The sequence below is a fragment of the Vulpes lagopus genome, chromosome 3, assembly GCF_018345385.1.
Source record: "Vulpes lagopus strain Blue_001 chromosome 3, ASM1834538v1, whole genome shotgun sequence".
NCBI classification, from domain to species: Eukaryota; Metazoa; Chordata; class Mammalia; order Carnivora; family Canidae; genus Vulpes; species Vulpes lagopus.
Window position 1 is genome coordinate 28,157,693 of NC_054826.1, and position 21,589 is coordinate 28,179,281.

The 21,589-nt window shown below is 43.8% G+C and overlaps 1 protein-coding gene across 5 annotated transcripts in view; it reads right to left on the minus strand.

The window, feature by feature from the left end:
- HTR4 (5-hydroxytryptamine receptor 4) overlaps nt 1–19,365 on the minus strand; it is a 174,560-nt gene extending 155,195 nt beyond the window's left edge. For all 5 annotated transcript variants that reach the window (XM_041746849.1, XM_041746847.1, XM_041746848.1 and 2 more), the window contains exons 1-2: nt 19,132–19,365; nt 1,502–1,574 (exon numbers count right to left, since the gene is read on the minus strand). In XM_041746849.1, coding sequence (XP_041602783.1) covers nt 1,502–1,527 — 26 coding nt within the window. In that variant the 5' untranslated portion in view covers nt 1,528–1,574; nt 19,132–19,365. The remainder of the gene's footprint in view (nt 1–1,501; nt 1,575–19,131) is intronic.
- Between the last annotated feature and the right edge of the window lie 2,224 nt (nt 19,366–21,589).

Consider the following 21,589-nt stretch of genomic DNA (forward strand, 5'->3'; position numbering starts at 1 on the left):
AGTTCTAAGACTTCGTACCAAGTTAGAGTATTGGGTAAGCGACCAAGTCCAGGATGCTGCTGTTGCAAGTATAAAATGTTTTATTGCTAAAACAGAGCCTCTGTGAATATCTAGGTATACTAGAACACAGCCCTATTGGAAATGTATGTAATATATCAACAATGACTGGGTGATCAGCAATTCTTTATTAAATATCACCATGTGCCAAGAATTAGGCAAGAGACACCTTCTGCCCTTGAGGAATACCAGGGTCTGGGTTGATAGTACATCTCTGCAGTTTGAGTCACATTACATTATAGTTTCTGTCAAGATATTTGACAGCTCCCTTTTATCACAGCATTCTACTACATCAAACACAGAAGCACAGTGCCCCTGATCTATATCTGAAATGTGCTTTCCGGGCAGCCCAGTGGCTCAGCAGTTTAGCACTGCCTTCAGCCCAGGGCCTGATCCTGGAGACCCCAGACTGAGTCCCACGTTGGGCTCCCTGCATGGAGCCTGCTCCTTCCTCTGCCTGTGTCTCTGCCGCCCTCTCTCTCTCTTTCTCTCTCTCTCTCTCTCTTTCTCTCTGTGTGTGTCTCTCATGAACAAATAAATAAAATCTTGAAAGAAAGAAAGAAGAAAAAGAAAGAAAGAAAGAAAGAAAGAAAGAAGAAAGAAAGAGAAAGAAAGAAAGAAAGAAAGAAAGAAAGAAAGAAAGAAAGAAAGAAAGAGAAAGAAAGAAAGAAAGAAAGAAATGTGCTTTCTGATAGGTCTCAAGTGCAAAAAGTGCTGCTCCCATGATTGTGTCAGGAATGTATTTTTTTCAGAATGTCTTCCAGATATTTATTGATATGGACGACTGAAGCTCAGCCCCAAATGCCAACTCATAACATTTAAGCTTTATTGAATACAATTTTCTTCACACTATTTGATTGTGCCAAATAAAATGCAGCAAACCTTCAGAGAAAATCTTCCTTAGGAGCCATCCTATTATCTGATCTCCAAGGGTTGCAGGAAATGACAGGAAAACAAAACCAAACCATTTAGCTTTATGTAACTATACCATGCAGCCATCATGTCATGTAATCTAATAACCTGGTTGAAAAAAGAAGTGGGCAGGCTAGAACCTGTTATACAAAGCTATCTGAATGTATATCTAAAGTTTAGAAGTACAGAGAGATGTTCTTAAGCTATTTTTACCCCCATTTAAATACATCTTCTTTCTTCCTATTATACAGATGAATATCTATCTTCATGTTATACCGCCTCTCATAATGCAGACTTTTAATATAAGCATCTGGAAATATTTCCAGCCATATTATATTTATCACTTAAGCAGAAATGAAAAAAAAACCCTCTAATAATCAAACATCACATTCATGATTACATGTGAAACACTGAAGAAAATCCACATCTGTTGGATTTGTAACTCTACCACAACAGATTTTTCAGGTTTCAAAGTTCAAATGGCTATAACTTACAGTAGCATAATTACAGTATATACAGAAATATAATATACCTCACATTAGCATCAAGTTCATCCATTACAGGAAATAGGCATGGGTGAGTTGGATTTCAGTGCCCACAGGGTCCTATATGTGAGAGAGAAAAAAAAAAAAAAAGGTTAGACAATGATTTGATTTAGGAAAATGCAAGTCCTTACTAAAGGAAAAAATGCCAGATAATCATGGCTTCCTATTTATTAAGACTTTTGTTCTGGGGCACATAGGTGACCCTGTCAGTTAAGCATCTGCCTTAGGCTCAGGTCATGATCCCAGGGTCCTGGGATGGAGCTGCATGTTGGGCTCCCTGCTCAGCAGAGAGTCTGCTTTGCTTCTCCCTCTCCCTCTGCCCCTCCCCTCTTCTGCTTGTGCTTATTTAAATCTTAAAAAAAAAAAAAGACTTGTTTTGTAGAGTATCAGAAAGTATTTAATAAACCATACTATAGCAAGAAGCTACTACTGTACTAAAGTGTGACACAGCTGAGTACTGCAGTTTCTTTACTGTTTTACTAGTCTCCTGGAAATTAGAACACACAGGTACTTCTTTTTACTCCATGTTAATCAGTTTACTTAATACCTTTTGTTCTTCCCGGAAATATAGTCTATTTATATGATCTGCATTAGGACACTAGCTTGTGAAAATAAGTTGCTCCATTGTTATGATTAAAATGGTATATTGCCTAAAATGGTCAGGCACCTTGTTTTCTATGAAGATCTTCAGGGTTGGTTTTTCTTTTTAAAACTCTTTTTGAAGCTAGGTAATCACATATCCATTTGAAAATCTAGTACACTCTTGAGAACTCTCTGCTCAAAAGAATCGATGGTCATGCACATACATAAATACTTCCAGAGGAGTCCATGATTCCTCAAAGCTCACTCATGATCCCAGGCTAAGAACTCCGAATTCAAGGGGAGTGGACTTTCAAACTACCAAAAGTTCCTCTGGCATGGATCCTTAGAAGATCTTACACACTTTACTAGGCAGGTATTCACTGATCTCCAAGCTGGCCCTCTTAACTGACTATATAGGTTTTATTTTTTAGAAGAATTCCTATGTTCTGCATCACATTTGTTGCACATCATAGCCACTCGGAGAATGGAGGGGGTGAAGATCTCAGTCTGCCTCTTTGGGGGTGACCCTAAGCTAGTCCCTTTTTCCTTCTAAGCTTTACCATCCACTTCTCAGTAAGCAGAGGGATTGGAGGAGATGACCTCTGGGTTCACTTCCAGCTCTCACATTCCATAATTCCATCTGCTGGTTTTCTAATCAAATCTTACCAAGAAGAAACTTTAAATCTGTTTATGTAGACAACAGAATCAGCAAACTAAGCCTGGACCCTTGGATGCTTTGGTCAGGGTGGACCAATCACATTCACCTGGCTGCTAGGAAGAGACTAGCAGACCATCAGAGCTGGAAAGGATGTAGATTTATCCATGTTTTCCAGTGTTTGTTCTTTAGAACCTCAAAGATTAATACGGACTCCTGTGGACATTTCTGAGTTTCGGGCAAGTATGGTGAAGGCTCAGCCTCCAGGACTCTGAACTCCCTACTCTGACTTCAAGCAAGGTAGCTCTGTCCACTTCAATCTCTTTTACATTTTTGAACCTGGAGTAATCTTTTATTTGAAATACTTAAGTACAAAGCTTTAACTATTGAAGTGACTGGCGCCATCCTCCTTCCTCCTGTATCTAAAATCCTTCTTGAAGTGATCACACATCCATTCCTATAGCTTAAAATAAAAAGCATTTAAGGGATGCCTAGCTAGCTCAGTCGGTGGAGCATGCGACTCTTGATCTTGGGGCTGTAAGTTCGAGCCCCGTGTTGGGTGTGGAGATCATTTTTAAAAATTTAAAAAATAGGGGATCCTGGGTGGCTCAGTTGGCTGAGCATCTGCCTTTGGCTCAGGGCATGATCCTGGGGTTCCGGAATGGAGTCCCACATCACCCCTTGCAGGGAGCCTGCTTCTCCCTCTGCCTATGTCTCTGCCTCTCTCTCTCTGTGTCTCTCATGAATAAATAAATAAAATCTTTTTTAAAAAATTTAAAAATAAAATAAAAAGCAACTCAAACCGAACTCTGCATTTCCCACTCCCAACACAAAAACCTAATCTTCCCTTAGTGTTTTCCATTTCAGCAAATGGCACCATCATTTACCCAGTTAAACAAACAACCTCTTTTTCTCACCCCTCCAAACTGTCAGCAAATTGATCCTCTCTATTTTGAAAATGATTAATTAATCTGAGTTTTTCTCAAATCTCTCCAGAACCAGCACTCTGGTCCACACTACCATCTCTTTTCTTCAGATACCACCACACATTCCATAATTGCTCTTCTGCTTGCTCCACTATCATCATCTCTTGCCCCCACAGTAGCCAGAATGGTATTTTAAACATATAAGCCAGATCATGTCTCGCCTGCATAAAATTCTAGTGGCTTCTAGTCACACTTATAATTAAATCCAAACTTCTTATCATGGCCAATCATACTCTACTAGATCTGGCCTCACCTAGCTCCCCACCAATCTCAACATGCCCCACCCCCTCAGTGTTCTTGAGCTCACTGGTTTTGCTACCTTCCTTGGCCATAAAAGTAGGTTTTCACCTCAGGTCCTTTTCATCTGTTGCCTCCTCTCAACTGTCACTTTCTCATTGAAATCTTCTCTGATCACCTGAGTAAAGTTTCAGACCTCATTCTCTAGAAGTTTCTATCCTCTTTATATACTCTATTTTCTCTTACTAGCACATGCATCATATATATTCCATTGTCTTTATTGATCTTCCTTACTACAATAGTTGCAAAAGGGCATAGTTAGATATCTGATCACTATTATACCCTTAGTGCCCAGAAAAATACCTGGTATATTACATTGACTTCCTAGATATTTGTTGAGTCAAATAAATAGCTAATTAGTTTTGCAAGTGAAGAAGCTAAGGTTTGAGGGTTTGTGATTCGCTGGGAGGTAATCTATGGACTACCCAGGGTACAATACTGTAATTTTTAAGAGCAGCAAAAAAACATCCCATTTTTACCATTTTTACCCATTTATCTTTTACTAAGTATTAGCAAGTGCCAAACACTGTCTTTTTCCTCTTCTTCCAAGCTACTGTTAGATGAAGATACTATAAGCCAGAGGGGTTAACTGACTTGCCAAAGTCACACAGCTGGCACTTGACCAAACCAGGAACAGAATCCAAGTCTGTGAATTCCAAAACTCAAGTTTTATTTTGTAGAGTTCTTGTCACCATATCATTCTTCCTTCCACTGGAAGAGAAGGAATCCTTCTTTGACTGAAAGTAGTGCTTTGAATTTCCTTCAGAGAACCACGCCTCCCCTGCCTCCATCCCTAGGTCCAGTGATGAGCAAAAGATAGGTGGTCACTAGCCAATCAGAACAGTTCACTCCCTGGCCACATTCATTATCTGACCGGGTAGCCTAGTCAAGCTAACCCAGGGATTTTTGCTAGAAAGAGTCTCTCTGTTTTCCCTAGTGTTGGTAGACTGTTAAGACTTTCAGTTTGAAGCTATTGGTGACCATCGATGCCACTCTGTGGGGAGAGCCTGTCTGAGAATGAAGCTGACCACTGTGAAAGCAGAGTTGGAACATAGAAAGCTTGGGGTTTAAGATCCAACAGTGTCTTAAGATAGTTTACACCTAAAATTCCCAACTATACAAGCCAACAAACTCCTTCTTTTTCCTTCTTAAGCCAGTTTGAGCTGGGTTCTGACCATTACTTGTAACCAAAAGAATCCTGAGTAATAGATCAAAAAAATCAATACTGTATTTATATACAGATTAGAAGGAAGAAAAACTGGAACTAAGGAAACAAGTTAAAAGCCAGCTAAAGTTCATCTCATTGGAACTGTATTTGACAATGTTACAACACCGGCAAAACCTTCTATATTCATAGCAACATACATTGTTATGTCTTGCTCATCAGAAACCCAATGAGCAAATTTAAAATGATTGCCGTTTAACAAGCCAGTGAGATAGCCTGCATTTTGTCAGAGAGAGAGGAACAGTAACAAAACATAAATTCGTGATTCGTATCTATCCTGATTTGATTAATCCATCACAGTCCACTACTTTCTGCCAAGCTCACCAGGGCTAACTAATCAGAAGCATGATTACAGAGATACCTCTCATCAGGAAGATTGCACACAGTGAGAGGGGTGTACAAGAAACCAGTGTTTTTATCTTGCATACTCACATTTCTGGCTCCTTTGCTACCTGAGCAATTAAAGACACAATCCACTGAGAGCATCTCCGATGCCTGGGTATAAGCTATGTCACTTTTACAGGTTCTGCCAATCTGAAATTCAATTAGACTGCATGTGTGTGTGCATTTTAATGACAGTCATACTGTATCCTTATCTAAGGGACAATGAGTATCCCTTGTGCTGGTCTCCTTCAGGGAAACAGTCCTGGATTCTTGTAACCAGATAAAGAGCATGGCAAGTCTTGGGAAAGGCAAACAAAATCTTCTACCGTATGAAGTCCAAAAGAAAGTCTCAGTATTCTCTCAGGGCAAGGATAAGCTCAAGCAACCAGAATTATTCAAAATGCTTTATCTGTCACAAAAGTAAAGCTACAGCAACACGCAATTCTATTAGATTATTTGGAGCTTCTTTTCCTTGTCGGATACACTGAGATTGATCTTTCCTTTAAAAGGGAAAAGGAAAAAAAAAAGGGGAGAAGAGTAATGGGATATCTGGGTGGCTCAGCGGTTGTGATCCCGGGGTCCTGGGATCGAGTCCCACATCATGCTCCCCACAGGGAGCCTGCTTCTCCCTCTGCCTATGTCTCTGCTTCTTTGTGTCTCTCATGAGTAAATAAATAAAATCTTAAAAAAAAAAAAAAAAAAGGAAGAGGAAGAGGTCTTCCTACTTAAGTCCACTCATTGCTGATTCCAACCGTTGGTTTTCTGGGTTACAAACTTTATTTATTTTTTTTTTTTAATTTATTTTTTTTTTTTTATTTATTTATGATAGTCACAGAGAGAGAGAGAGAGGCAGAGACACAGGCGGAGGGAGAAGCAGGCTCCATGCACCGGGAGCCTGACGTGGGATCCGATCCCGGGTCTCCAGGATCGCGCCCTGGGCCAAAGGCAGGCGCCAAACCGCTGCGCCACCCAGGGATCCCTGGGTTACAAACTTTAAATAACTAAAGGGCAAATCCAAAAGGTAAGTACACCCCATCTTTACCCTTGTTCTTTTACTCAGAATATCCTGAAAGACTGCGGTGGAACAGTTGTTAATGGTTAACAGAAGGTGTGTAGTTGCATCTCTATTATGAGAAGTGTGAGCACAAGGCTCACCTGTAAATAGTCCCCATCTATTGGAGTGAAATATCGACGTAGTTTGGTACAATGCCAACATCTGCCAACCAGGAGAGCTATGTCATAACCTCAATTTGCTTTCCTGCACTTTGGTTTTTTTCCTTCTGGTTTTGATTTCACGGGCGGATATTCATGCATAACTGTGCATGGATTGACCACGTTTCTTCATAGAGTATGCTTACACGGGTTAAATTCCTACATCAAAGGGCATATTCCAATACCTTTATTTTGGACAAGTGTCAGCAATAAGTAAAACATTATTTATCTTAATAGCCAAATTGAGGGTGGGAGCTTGACATAATGGAAGCAGCAAGCACTGGACCAGGAGTCCCTGGGCCTGGGTTATCAGCCTGACCCTGCTACTAACTCACTGTTCTTATCATTAAGCAAGTCTGTTCACCAATCAGACTCTCAATTCCCCCAAGAGTAGAACGGACTGGGCCAGTGGGTCCTAGGCAGGGGGAGCAAAGGGAGAAATTTCAAGTAATTACAGCTTCTCAGAAGCTAAAAGAAATTTTGAAAAGGCAAGTCACTTGTCATTGGAGGCATCCAAGCAACATGTGTGTAAGGATATATAAATGAGAACTATAATTTCAGTGACTGATAGGGTTTCATCCAGTACAATTATAGGACTGGGACAGTCTATAATAATACTTTTGCCTTTCATATTCCCAGAAAAAGATCAAGTGTTTTGAATCACTTCCCAATTTTAAAAAACGATGCATGCTCAATTCACATATACTGTCTCAAATATGCTTCACCTACTATTGAGCATAAGCATAGACATCTCTGAGCAGGTAGGACAAAAAGAAAAGCAGTGTAAAGTGTAATTAAATAAGGCCAGATATCTGATAAGAGTTAACTGACAAAAGCTTCTTCTTGACCTTCTTCTTGACATGCCCTAGCCCACTAATGGCCATTTGCATCAAATACAATATCACCAGGTTCCGAACACAGCCATCCTCACAGCTTCTATATCCCATGGTGATCATGATGGCCTAGTAACCATTACTATGAAAAATATTCTTAGATCATGCAAAAGATTGCAACTGTGAAAATTCTCACTCCACAGAAGAAAAACAATTCTTCTCCACAGCTATTTACAGGGGCTTTGTTTTGGAAAATATTAGAAATTTGTAGAATGCTGTTTCAGCACTTTTTTTTAAACCTCAGTTGATACACACTCTTTAAAAAAAAAAATTTCTCTTTACAAATCAGTATTGAAAACATCATCTTACTTGTTATCCAGACATCTAAATGGTGGTGTGTAAGGCATTAAAAAAAGAGAAGGAGCCTATATTCTAGAAGTTGAGCATACATTAGCAAGTGTCTTTCTAGGGATGGCAGTCAAATGCCATTGGTATTAAGTCATCTGGGAAGATCTAGTTCCTAAATAAAAAGCTTCCAGCTGTTTCATTCCCATAACTGGAAACCCATATAGATGCCAATTCAGTTATCCTGAAGGGACCACCAGGCAAATATGTACAATTCGGATGCAAAATGGCTTTTAACTTTTTTTCAAATTGACTAAGAAAGTATTCCTTTTGGATAAATACACATTTCTCAGCTGGAAATTGTAGCCCCTCTGTCAGAAAACTGATATTGAAAATAGCGTTTAACAATAAAAGAATACTTAGGAAGCATACTCAACCACCTTTGGGGGAAAAGAATGGTCTATAGGAAAAGTAAAGAAGAAACACGGACTTCCATTTCATGTAACACTGCACAGAGTACATCTAGAGTACTTCTAGAAATCAGATATTTTTAGAGGCAGAGATTTCCTCTAAATAGTTATTATATAGAGGATTTCCTTTAAGTATATACAATTTATTTACATTTCTGATCACTTGATTAATGACTTACCCCTAATTTGAACACAACCTCATTTGTCTGTCAAATGAATGGCATAACAGGATATGAAAGTTCTGCTTGATAACTAGATAAAGAAGTAGTCCTGTCTTTGGGTCTCCAAAGGAGAGATGGAATCTCAAGTTTGAGACTCACTCTGAGGTAGGTCATCCAACCTCAGAGCTGTCCAGTTACTGACCCGTGTGCCTTGGCAAGCAACAAGATCCACCTCGCTGGGAGGCTCCCACAGAGGCCAGAAAAGCAGTCAATCAGTCACGGTGGAAGGGAGGAAGCAAGTCTGAGATGATTCTGAATTCTGATGAAATCCAGGAATGCAATGAGAGCAGAACTAAAGAGGCTGTTTACTGGAGAGCAGAGGTTCTCAAGTTTAAGCATGCATAAGAATCACCCACAGGCTTGTTAAAACAATGGGGGGGGGGGGTACTTTCAAGTTTCTGATTCAGTAGGGTTAGAGTGGAAAATTTGCATCTCTAACAAGTTCTCAGGTACTGCAGATGCTGTTGGCCTGGGGACCACTCTTGAAGGTAAAACATCAATTCCCCAAGTGTGGTTCTCATGCCACTGGAAACAGCACAAGATATTAGGCAGTAGGTGGATAGAGCATTAAGTACTGTTAGATCATATGGTTAAAAATGTGTTCTTTCATTTTCTATTTTAATCACTGTTATTTACGTTGAAGAAAGAAACTCAAATAAGTGTTAGTTTATCTTCAAAACCCTCCTGACATTTGGTAATCTCTCTTTTATAAGAAAAGAAGAGGTCCCAAGCTCACTATCTTTTGCTAGAAACACATTATCTTCCTGAGGTCCTCCGAGAAGCAGATCTTGAGGTGAGGATCAAATAAATGCACATTGTTCTTTGTCAGGTGCAAGTAGACTAACAGAGGACTAATGAGACAGAGAAGGGGGGCGGGTGGTGGTGAAAGGCAGCCAAGGAGGAATGTGTTCTGAAGCCACGGAAGCTTAATCTCACATGGAAGCTCTGGAAAATGATGTAAACATGCCTCAGAATTATCGTGGACACTCAGGGAGGTCGCTGGGGTATTAATACTCCCACAACCATGGTTTATCATGGTTAACGGCCATCCACAGGGGGCCATGGTATCCCAGGAACTTTCAGAGCTTTGTGCTTGTAAGCATAGTCATTTATAGCAGACCAAGGGCAGCCTTCCAAAGATGATGTAGAGTCATCACTGGGAATCAGGATGGTGTACAGAGAAATGGTGAGGGGTCTGCAGGAAAACAAGAGAGACAGTGATATCTGTTACAACTATCTAGCTAAAATCCCATATATTGCTTTGTGTGTGTCGCATTTGCTTTGACAGCTACCTTCTATTGCTTGCAGTTGGCACTGGTTTCACTTACTTTTTTGTTTCTTTGTAAAATAAATTTATTTAAGGAAAACTAATTGATCTAAAGAAAAGTGCTACACAGATAATGCTCCAGATGGCATGAGAAGGTGGCAAGAATCACAAAGGTAGTACTCAAATGATTGAAGCTTGGGAGACCCCGGCATAGTGGTTTAAAGCAGAGGTTGGCATTTCTTTCTTTCTTTTTTTTTTCTGTAGAGGGCCATTTACCAAATATTTTAGGCTTTTTGGAGCACAGAGTCATTATCACAACCACCTAACTAAGATGTTATAGCACAAAACTGCCATAGACAATACGTAAATGAATATGTGCAGCTGTTTTCCAATAAAAAAAAGTATTTATGGACACCGAATTTGAATTTCATATAATTTTCATTTGTCACAAAAGAGTATTCTTTTTGTTTTCAACAATTAAAAAAAAAATGTAAACTCCGTTCTCTGCTCACAGGCCATACAAAAACAGGCAGCCAGTCAGGTAGTTTGCCACCCAATTCAAATTATGGCCTTGCAATCTGTCTTAGTTCTATTGATTACCAGTTATGCTCTTGGAGGAATCACTTAGAAAACCTAGCCTCAGGATGCCTGGGAGGCTCACCAGTTGAGTGGCTGCCTTTGGCTCAGGTCATGATCCCGGGATCCGGGGTTTGAGTCCCACATCGGGCTCCCTGCGAGGAGCCTGGTTCTCACTCTGCCTGTGTCTCTGCCCCTCTCTGTGTGTCTCTCATGAATAAATAAATAAAATATTTTTTTAAAAAAGAAAGAAAATTTAGCCTCAGTGCCCCCATCTGTATATAACAAGGATAAGCATAATACCAACCTCACAAGATTGTTGCAAAATAAATGAAAATGAATACTTACAAAGCAAGTGCCCAGTGAGTTCTCAATATAATTTTAGCCAGCTATTGTGACAAGGTGGTCTCCAGCTTGGCAGTGCCCCAGTCATCAGAGGCTGGATGTTTCCTACTCTGCTTCTCCATGAAGGCAGCTATGGACCTGGGGACTGATCTCCTCTACTTTGGGACGTGGTTATAGAAATTATTCCTCTTCTCTACAGGATAGGCCCCTAAAAGCTGAGTCTCAGAATGCCAGGAGCATCTGGTACCCACCCCTTAGAGGCCTGGAATTGAGAGGAAGTCAAGTTAAAATTTGCATTCCATCTAAATAAAGTTTTCAAAATTAGTATTTTGAACTTTGCAGAATTACGCTGCTGACAACAGTGGTTCTCTAACATTAGAGTAGCTAAAATCACTTGCAAAACTGTAGATTTGGGTGCTTGGTTCAAAGGATCTCTGAATCAGTAGGTCAGGAATCTGCATTTTAACAAATGTCCCAGTGATTTTGGTGCAGATGATTCATGGAGAGCACTTTGGGCAACTCTGCAAGGATGAAATACAATCCACTCAGGTGAGCACATCCCTCTGAAATCCCTTTTAAGAGCTTTCCCTCTCTATTTAAATGTCTTCTTGGCAGAAAGACTGGGATTATAGTATTTGCTACGCATGCCAAGAAAAAGGTCTGGGCCAGCCTATTTACTTCTTCTTTCCTCCCTCTTTTCTATTCCTTCTGAACCTCCTGGGCTAGCAAATAGTTTATACAGAACTCTCCACTTCAGATATCATGTGCTGACTATCATATCAAATTAAGCATCCTAGTGCAATCTCAAAGGACATGGGCTATTTACAGCTTGGAAATTCTTGAGCAGAATCTGAATCTTTCCTGGACTAATAAGGAGTCACCTCCCCAAAAGCTGTTAAGCATATTCTCCCTCTAACAGTTCCTAAACAAACCCCTCAGGAAAAAGATTTATCTAGACCCATTGATTTTAGAAGGGCCCATTTAATGCAGAAGAGAAGAATCCTATATTTCTATGACTGGTATTTGTTGAGCACACACTAAGTACTAATCCCTTCACATGTGTTTTTTCATTGCATCTTCACACCACACTCTGAAGGAGTATTGTAATTATACCCGTTTCACAGATGAAGAAACTGAGGCATAGAAAGGAGACATTGTCCAGGGCCACACCAGGCAGTGGCTTTAGAACACAGACCTTCGATCACTAAGCTACCCCATAAGGGATCTCAATAACTCCCCATCTCAACTTTCCAAGCTCAATTTTATTAACTAGATATTTATGTATCTCCTGAAAATCTAGATGTAAAGAGGCTGTTTTCACCAAGGTCCAAATTTGTTCTCAGCACCTTGTGACTCTGAGTTCCTCATTTTGCTTCTATAATCCCTAGGTTTCCAGCTATTCAGTATGGTTAAGATATCCAGCCCACCTGTCTTGCAGATCTGCTACTACTCATAAAGTTCAGATAAGATGACATATGTAAAAGTCCTCTGAACAGGGTGAAAAGTTATCTAAAAGGTAATGCTCTAGCTTGTCATTGCTACAAATTATTCTAAAATGTTGGGAGTGTATTAGTTTTGTAAAATCACCAATGGCAAAAATCAGATTTTACAGAAATGTGGGTTAGGTTATAAAGTACCAACCCTGCAGATCTTTGCAGAGCAAAGAAATCACTACCTTTACTCTCAAAGTGAACTATTTATTGTGGTCAATGTTGTGGGTCAACTATTTAATGTGGGAAATTTCAGAAGCTTGAGAATCAGATGACCTGGGTGCTGGTCATTTCCCTGCCACTAAATGACCTTGAGTGAGTGTTTCCCTCCCATTTTCCAGAAGATATAATGCTGTTTGATGCTAGAGAAAGTGCTGGGAGTTAGACTGCCAGTGTTAAATCTCAGCATCGTCCCTCCACAAGAGGTGGTGACCTTGGGCAAGTCATGTCAACTGCTTTGGTCTCAGTTTCCCAATTATAAAAATGGGAGCAAGAAACAGAAACTTACTTTAAAATCATCCAAATAATGGACTGGTGAATGGATAGGGAGGTGAATAGATAGAAATATGAGAAAGCAAGTTAGTAAAATGTTAATTATGAAGCTATGTGATGAGTATATGAGGGTTCAGCATATAATTCTTTTAATTTTTCTCTTAAATTTTTTTTTTACAATACAATGTTGGGAAATAAAAAAGGCATCAGCAAGTTTGTTAGAAGAGTTGGATGAGATACAGAGCTTTCAGGAGTGTTCACAATAAGTGCTTGTCCTATATTATCAATATTATTTACTGTACAGATAAAAGAGAAGACAAGATGATGGATCCCCTCAGATTTGACGATCTGTGAGTCAAAGTGGTGCTAGGTGAGCCAGAACCATGACACGCATGAGCAGAATGAGAAGCCAGGCCACATGGCATAGAAACCAGATGGACAGAGAGGAGCCAAGATGCAGCTACAGACATATCAGAAACCAAAAAGTACGCACAAATGGAAGCAGCAGAACCCCATGCTGGGAATGCGTAACATGAGGGGACCTTGAAAATAAAAACAGGTCATCTTTAATACATGCCAAATTAATGTGCTTCACTATCAGACATCCCTTTGGTAGGAGAAAAGCACTAGATATTAAGTCAAACCTGAGATCAAATCTTGTCTCTGCCACACTGGTTGTGTGACACAGGAGACATTCATTCAAGTGTCCATCAGACCACTTGTACTGGGAATATATACCATTACCAACAGTGAGCCGCATGGCAACCATGCTTCTGCTCTGACCACTTGGTGATAAATGACTGGGCCAATCAGATTCTCTCCGCTGAGAGACGCGCTCTTGGGAATGTGTCACAATATTGGCAGAGCAATGGAGAAAGGACTGGGAATTCCTGGAGCTGTGTTCTCTGGGGATGTTCTGGTCCTCATTCTTCCTGGGATCTAATTCCATGAATACATGAGAAAAGCCTCATTATCCTTCCAATAATTTCCAATTTTTGCGTAAGCAAGCCAATGTTGACTCCTATTATGTATCAACAAAAACATATATTTACTAATACAATTAGCCTAACAGATAAGAGTTTGCTTCAAGTTTCCAGGCCTTGGTTCTTCCATCTGTAAATGAGAGAAACACATCTTCTGTCAGGGTTTTGATATAAAAATCAAAGAAGGCCAGGTGTCTACAATTCCACAACACCTGGTAAATATTCAAGAAACGTTATTTAAATAACAGGTTTCTGAGCTTCCAAACAGCTAGATCTTTCTGAGCAAGTACTTGGAGTCACCTTGTTCAGGTGAAGGATGCATGGCTGTGCAAAAAGAGGCAGAGGCTGAGTTGAGAAGGAAGGGGTTGATGGAGCTTGAAATCTGGTTTGAAAAGAAACTTTTTCTGATTGAGATTTTAAAAATTTAATCAGCGATATGGAAATGTTCCGACTTGGATTTCTGTTGGGTTTCTTCATGGTACTAATGATGATTTGAATGCAGAAAAAATGCAAAGGAACTACAAGGAAACAAAAGCTGAATGGACAGATAACAAACCATTCTCAATCCCAGAGGAACTGGTCAGAAGGTATCTGGCAGCAGATTGGATGTTTAAGAACTTTTCATTTGGATTATCCTGTGAGTAATGAGAGATTTTTATCATTGCAAATGAAGTAGCCATGGGCCGGTGTGAGGAGGTAGGGAGCAGGAAAAGATCTAAGATCTGAATTAATCTAACCTAGAAGTACCAAAGCTCAGAAAAAAGCAAAGGCTTTTCTGAAGTTCAGAATGAGAGGTAAAGTTTAGAAGCTTCAAGGGAAATGCGAACTAGTCCTGAGCAGTGACTGTTCTTTCAATCTTTGCTCTAACCATTGGTTCTCATTAATCTAAATGCTTAGCTACCTTCAAAATAACTTTTTTTGTGGTTCAGACATTTCAGGAAGGTGGGTTGTAAACTTTATTCAGGTATCTCAGTCTTAATCCTGTGGTCCTCAGACTGGTTTCTGGACCAATAGCATCAGCAACACGGGGGATCGTAGTCAAAAGTACCGATTCTCAGATCCCAAACCAGAAAGACTGAATCAGAAACTCTGGAGATGGGGACCTGCAATCTGTGTGTCAGCACATCCAATACATGATTCTGGAGCTCACCAAAGTTTGAGAGCTGCTGTCTTAACCAATCTAGGAAGCTTGCAAAACCAAGGCTCTATGATTTATTCGCTGGCAGTTACCAGACCTGTGGCTTTGTTAATACAGGGTCTTAGAAGAAGCAGTCGGCCTTCTTAGGGCTTGCCTTGGGCTGTCAAGCTTAACGGTAATGCGTAAGGTCATCATTACCCTATCAATAAGCCTACTTGCCAGCCATTTACATTACACTTCGTGTCCCTCTGTCCCAATGTGCAATGTGTACCACCTTCTACTGCCTCTGTAGCATGAAAACAGCATTTATGTTAGAAAACAGCATTCATGTTAGAGTGAGAGCAAGCTAAGAATACAGAAGGAGGGAGTTGATAAAAATATGGCAACTTCATTTTTAATGACTAGAGCGATATCTACAGTTTCCAAGATGAGAGGACTTACTGGAAAATGAAATGCCTCATCCACTGTTTGCTCCTTTTTTCCATCCTTCCTTTTCTCTGAGCCCCCCCATCCTGCCCCCAGTGTACCCAATCCTGCCCCTATGCTTACACCTTGGAGCTATTTCTGAATAAGCTTCATGATAAAGAGAGAGGAGAAGACAAAGACAGAAATCACATCGTTTCAACTGAACACAACTGCCAACTTCAGTTTCTAGCCTTCCTAGAAGCAGACTTGGTTCTACAGCTGAACTAGAAGTGGTTTAAATTCATTTCCACCTGTAACGTCAAGATCCCATTCATGGAAGACAGTGAGTGTAGTGTGGGGGCTCAGAACATACTCTCGAGTCAGACCCAGCTCCACCGTTTCACAGCTCAGAGAACCCTGAGCATGTTATCCCACCTGAGTTTGAGTCACCTCATCGCTGCAAAGGGTAGCAATAAAAGGATCTCTCTCACGGGATTCTTAATGAAGATTAAATGAGATCATCCACGTAAAGCATTTAGAACTGTGCCTGGCACAAAATAAGAGCTGGATTAATGTGAGCTATTAGGATTATTATGATAATGTCTCCAAAATGCTTCTCAGCCTTCAGCAACATCTTGAGCATTTCCAGGCATAGCAACAAGGCAGTGAGAAACCAGGAGGGATAAAGGTAAATGTGTGAGGGTGGTTCAGTTGGAAGGGGGGTGGAAAAGCAGCCAGCAACACACAAGTTCAACTACTTATTAAATTACTTTCTCAAAGATATTTCTGTACAAGGCCACAAGACTTGTATTTGAACTGCAACAGTGATTCTCAATAAGGACTGGGGATGGGAAAGGATTTTCTTCCCCAAGGACACACTTTGGTCATGACAACGGGTGTTTGCTCCTGGCATTTAATGGGAGCCAGAGATGCTGCTGACCAGCCAATGATGCATAGGACAGTACCTCACAACAAAAAAATTATCTAGCCCAAGATGTCAATAATACAAAGATTTGAGAAACCCTGAATTACAACATTGTGTGAAGTTATCTTAATAAGACTTAACACTTTTTCAATTTTCAAAAAGGCAACGGTATGGAAGAAGTGAGAACAGATGACCTGTAAGACTTCTTCAAGCCCAAGGCTTAATGTGGACAGTTGACCCTCAACCACAATTTTAAGTCAATAATGTGTTTCCACCCCTTCTCCCTTTGCCTGGTTCCTTTCCCTAAAGACATACTGAACTTCTTTAAAAGATGGTTAGGTATTGGCAGACGACCCTAAGTCATCAGGGGCAATGTTTCTCACTGAGAGAACACATCAGAGAATTGTAAATTGTTTCTGGAAGAAACCTTAGAAATTGACCTTAGCAACAAGATTCCAATTGAAATCTTCTATCACATTTCACAGATGAAGAAACTGAAATTTAGAAAGGCCAAGGGACTCAGTCTAGGTCACAGAACGCTACCATCCTCAGAAGATCCAGATCCTTCCAAAGAACTTACTTAACCTGCTAATCAGATAGTGATAATAACAAGGGTCCCCTCAGAGTATGTGTTTTGCGTTTTTTTCAGCGATGACAGTCTTCAACTGTTCCCATCTCTGGAAATCCCTGAATACGGGGTTCACCTGATAAGGTGGTAGCAGTGGTGATAAAGAACAAACAAAGAAAATTAGACTGAAGAAGTCCTAAGGGAAAAGAGATAAGCCCTGCCCTCTGATCAAGCTGTGGCTGCCAACTGATGAGGACAAAATCTAAAGAGGTAACTTTAGTTCCTGGCCAGAATGACTTGGGGGACAGTGGTGGCCCAATAACAGATGGGGGGCGAGGGTCAGGAGGTGGGCAGCAGGTCGCTTCTGCTGGGTTTCAAATGCAGTTCTTTCATCTATGAACTTCAGACAAGGGTGTGAGGGGAGAAGGCCCAGGAGAAGTTGAGTAGAAAGAAACACATTCAGTGTGTTGGTTGTGGGGCCACTGTGGCCCCTGGGAGGACCAGCTTCAGGAATGAAATCCAGATAACTCAGAGAAACCAAGAGTACCACTGTCCTCTGGGCCCTCAGCACACTCAACATGGCCCTGAAGTGAACGTTCCTTGGCACTCCCACTAGCTCAGGGTTGCTCCAATTCTCCTGGAGCTTAAATGGCGACCTGCTCAACTGTGCAATAATAATTACGCTCAATTGTGCAATAGTAATTTCCCATGGGGGGAAGTGATGCAAATACAAGAGAGAGTTTAGGGTAAGAGTAGATGGGAAAAATAGACTTAAAACATGACTTGAGAATACTGAACACTCTCTTTACTTGTTACTAATTTTCTCCACCTCATCATTTCCTGGGTGAAAGCCACTCCTCACAACTGAACGAGTCTCGTCCCCTTGTCCTGACTTTTTCCTTCTTTCTAGGGCACAGCATCTGTCACAGTGTCCTTTCCCTTCACCACCTGTGCTCACCGGCAGCACACAGCGGCTCCTCCTCCTTCACCAGGGATGCCGAAGTTCCACACAGGCACCAGGCAAACACTGGGGACCCCATTGCCCACCACACTCCCCCCCCCCTCCCCGGGGTCACCTGCAGCCTTATGAACCCAGGGAGCCCATGTCAACAATATCTAGGCAAGAAAGGCAAGCTCCTCTCTGTGTCCTTCCATCACACTCCACCTAAGAAACATTTTCTTGTTCATTTTAGTGGACCAAATGGGAAATCAAGCCAACATTTTCGCTTAACCTTGCCCTCTGGGAAGACAAGCTGGTGGCCATGACCTCTCCACCTCTGCTGGCCACCGCCTCTCCTGTCTCAACAGCCACTTCTTCCAGAAGCAACTGACAGCACAGTGCCGCACACTGGGTAGCCCGCGGAGGGGAAACGCACCTGAAATGGGTATCGGGGATTCTGTGAAAGACAAACTGCAGGCAGTGGCAGGCAGTGGCCGTGAAGGCTTCCTGCAGCACAGCGCGCCCACACGCCCGCGGTCACTCACTCACACGCACAGGCACAGCCCAGGTAGACGACCAGGAGCATCCGCGTCCTGCCACACACAGCGGGAGGGAGGTACGCTCGCGGTCCCACATCCAGGACCTGGCTCAGCATCCACACATGCATCCAGTTACACACACGGTTATGGATGCACTGGCCATGTTACCCGCCCCCTCTCCCTAACACACACAGTCAGCGGACAAACAGGCAGTCTCACAAGTCCCCACGCACCCAAGCGCAGGGCAGCAGCCCCGACCCAAGGGGGGTCCCACGCCAGAGCCGCGTCCTGCACCGCCGCCCCCCCCCGCCTCCGGGGGTCACCCTCCGCCCCCGGGGCCGCCGCCCCCGCCCCCGGGGGTCACCTCCCGGCCCCCGGGGCCGCCCCCCTCGCCCCCGGGGGCTACCCCCGCCCCCGGGGCCGCCGCCCCGCCGCGCACCCCTCCGGCCCCGCGCGGCCGCCGCAGCCCCCCGCCCCCCCCCGGCCCGCGGGCTCCCGGGTCCCGGCCCCGCGCGCCCGCCGCACCTACCGCCGCCCGAGGCGAGGGAGCAGGCGCCCGGCACGGCGGAGCGGCCACCCCCAGCCGCGGAGCCGCGCTAGTGCCGCCGCCGCGCTCCCAGCCGCCGCCTGCGCCCGCCCCGCCGCCCCCTCGGGTGCCGGCTCCAGCCCCCGCGCGGGAGGCCGGCGGATGGGCGCGCGGGCGCGGGGCTGCGGCGGCGGGACCCCGGCCCCCGCTCACCTGCGCGCGCCGCGCATCGTCCTCCTCCCGGGCCGGCGGGGCCGGGCTGCGCGCGCTCCACGCCCCCTGCCCCGGCGGGTGCCCCGGAGGGTGGCCCGGGCGCGGCGACGGCGCTGCCGGGACCTCGCCCTCGCCCTCGCCCTCGCCCTCGGGGCTGGCCGCGGCCGCCTCCCCTGCGCGAGCGCTGCCCCGGGCCCGCGCCGGCTCCTGGGTGACCTTGGGCAAGTTGGTCAACCTCTCGGAGCGCCCCGCGTCCCCTCCGGGAAGACCGCAAATCCAGGGGCTGGAGGCGCTGGCGGTGGCCGAGCCGGGAGGTCCCACCCCTGCAGAGCTCACTTCCTCCTCGGGCCTCTGGCTCTGCCCGGGCCGGCCCGCGTGGGAGCGGGGTTCAGGGCCAGCTCCCTGCTCCCTGGGACGGGCTGCGCCCAAGGTTTCCAGAGGCAGCGCCCCGCCGGCCTGGCATCCTGGGGGTCCTGCGGGTCCCGGTTAGCCCGCTCTCGCCTTCCTGGTCTGCAGGTTCCTTGGTCTCCCAGCTCCGCCCACCGGGGACCTCGAGCGCCCGGTTAGACCTGGGGCCAGCCTCTGTGCTCCCATCTGTACAATGGGGACAAGAAAGGCACAGGCTGTGTTGAGCCTTCCAGAGTTCCTGGCTGTCACTTAGGGCATTGTTAGCTGCGAGGAACCGCGGAAGAAAGCAGAATCTTTTTCCTCAACGTATCTGACAAAGGTCTCAAGTCATAGGGACAAAACAATTCAAGAGTTGAACAGGCCATTGCTGGGTCCTAGGGCAGATCTATTTGAGGAACCTCCACACAGTTTTCCAGAGTGGCTGCACCAGGTCACATTCCCACCAACAGTGCAAGAGGGTTCCCTTTCTCCACATCCTCTCCAACATGTGTTGTTTCCTATCTTGTTCGTTTTCCCCATTCTCACTGGTGTGAGGTGGTATCTCATTGTGGTTTTGAAAGTGTATTTCCCCGATGGCCAGTGATGCGGAGCATTTTCCTATGTGCTTGTTGGCCACGTGTATGTCTTCTTTAGTGAAATTTCTGCTCATGTCTTCTGCCCATTTCATGATTGGATTGTTTGTTTCTCGGGTGTTGAGTTTAATAAGTTCTTTATAGATCTTGGGTACTAGCCCTTTATCTGAGATGTCATTGCAAATATCTTCTCCCATTCTGTAGGTTGTCTTTTAGTTTTGTTGACTGCTTCTTTTGCTGTGCAGAAGATTTAAAGGGGAAAGGAGAAAAATGAGTGGGAAAAATCAGAGAGACTCCTAACTCTGGGAAACGAACAAGGGGTAGCAGAAGGGGAGGTGGGAGGAAGATGGGGTGACTGGGTGATGGGCACTGAGGGGGGCACTTGACAGGATGAGCTCTGGGTTTTATGCTATGTGTTGGCAAATCAAACTCCAATACAAAAAATATACAAAGAATACAAAAAATAAAAACAAACAAACAAACAAAAAGTTAAACAGGCCACACTGGGAAGGCACAATGAGGGTCTGCCTTGGGTGAGACAGGTGAGGGTGTCTTCCAGAGGGCACAATTCACCCCCACAAGGCTTACTGAGGCTGCCTGGACACCTGACAAAACACAGAAGATGTGACAGCAATTAACTTCTGAAAGCAGAGAAATCTCTCAAGACTATCTTAAAAATTGTTAACTTACAATTGTGAGCACAACCTGATTGAACTCAAAATTTAAATTTACCAACCTATTCATTGCCAGAAATCCGGAATGGGTCCCTTTCTCAGCTTATCTCTCTGTCCATAGCCCTCTCATTCTTCCCTTCTTTTGCCAGGCCCTGTCTGTCTTCCTCATGGTCTCTATTTCTTCCCCATCTTAACTCGTACACTTTTTCTCTCTTCTTTCTCCCTTTTTCCATGTCGGTCTGTACATCTCTTCTTTACCTTCTTTGTGCCCTGTCCCCCCCTCGACACCTCTCCCTCCCAGCCTTTCCCACCCATTACTTGTCCCCCTCGCATGTATAGCTCTTGAATCTTTATTCATCTTCTGTCCCCCATTAGCAATCGAATAGTGGAAAAGCTGTTAAGTTATTTCTCTAATGATAAGAAGATCCAAACTTAAATTTATCACTATGCCACTTCCCTAAACCAAACACTCTTGATAAATGACACCATTATCCTCACACTCAGGGGAGCGCATAGCCTGAGTCATCTTGAACGGCTCTACCTCTGTTCCTTTTCTCCCCACTCTCCACTCAACCACTTGCCAGTTCCCAGAGAGTCTATCCCCATTCTGCCACGGGCATCTGTCCTTTCCTTCCTATTCCCACTGGCCTGAGTCATACTTTTTTCTGGAATCATAAGAAGGGCCTTCCACCTGGTCTCTGCCCTCCAGCCTGTCCTCCTTCCTGGTATCAGCCAGCATGCTTCTCCTCAGGCAGATCCCAGTGCTGTCACTCTGGATCGCTAAAACCTAATGCCTGTGGAGGC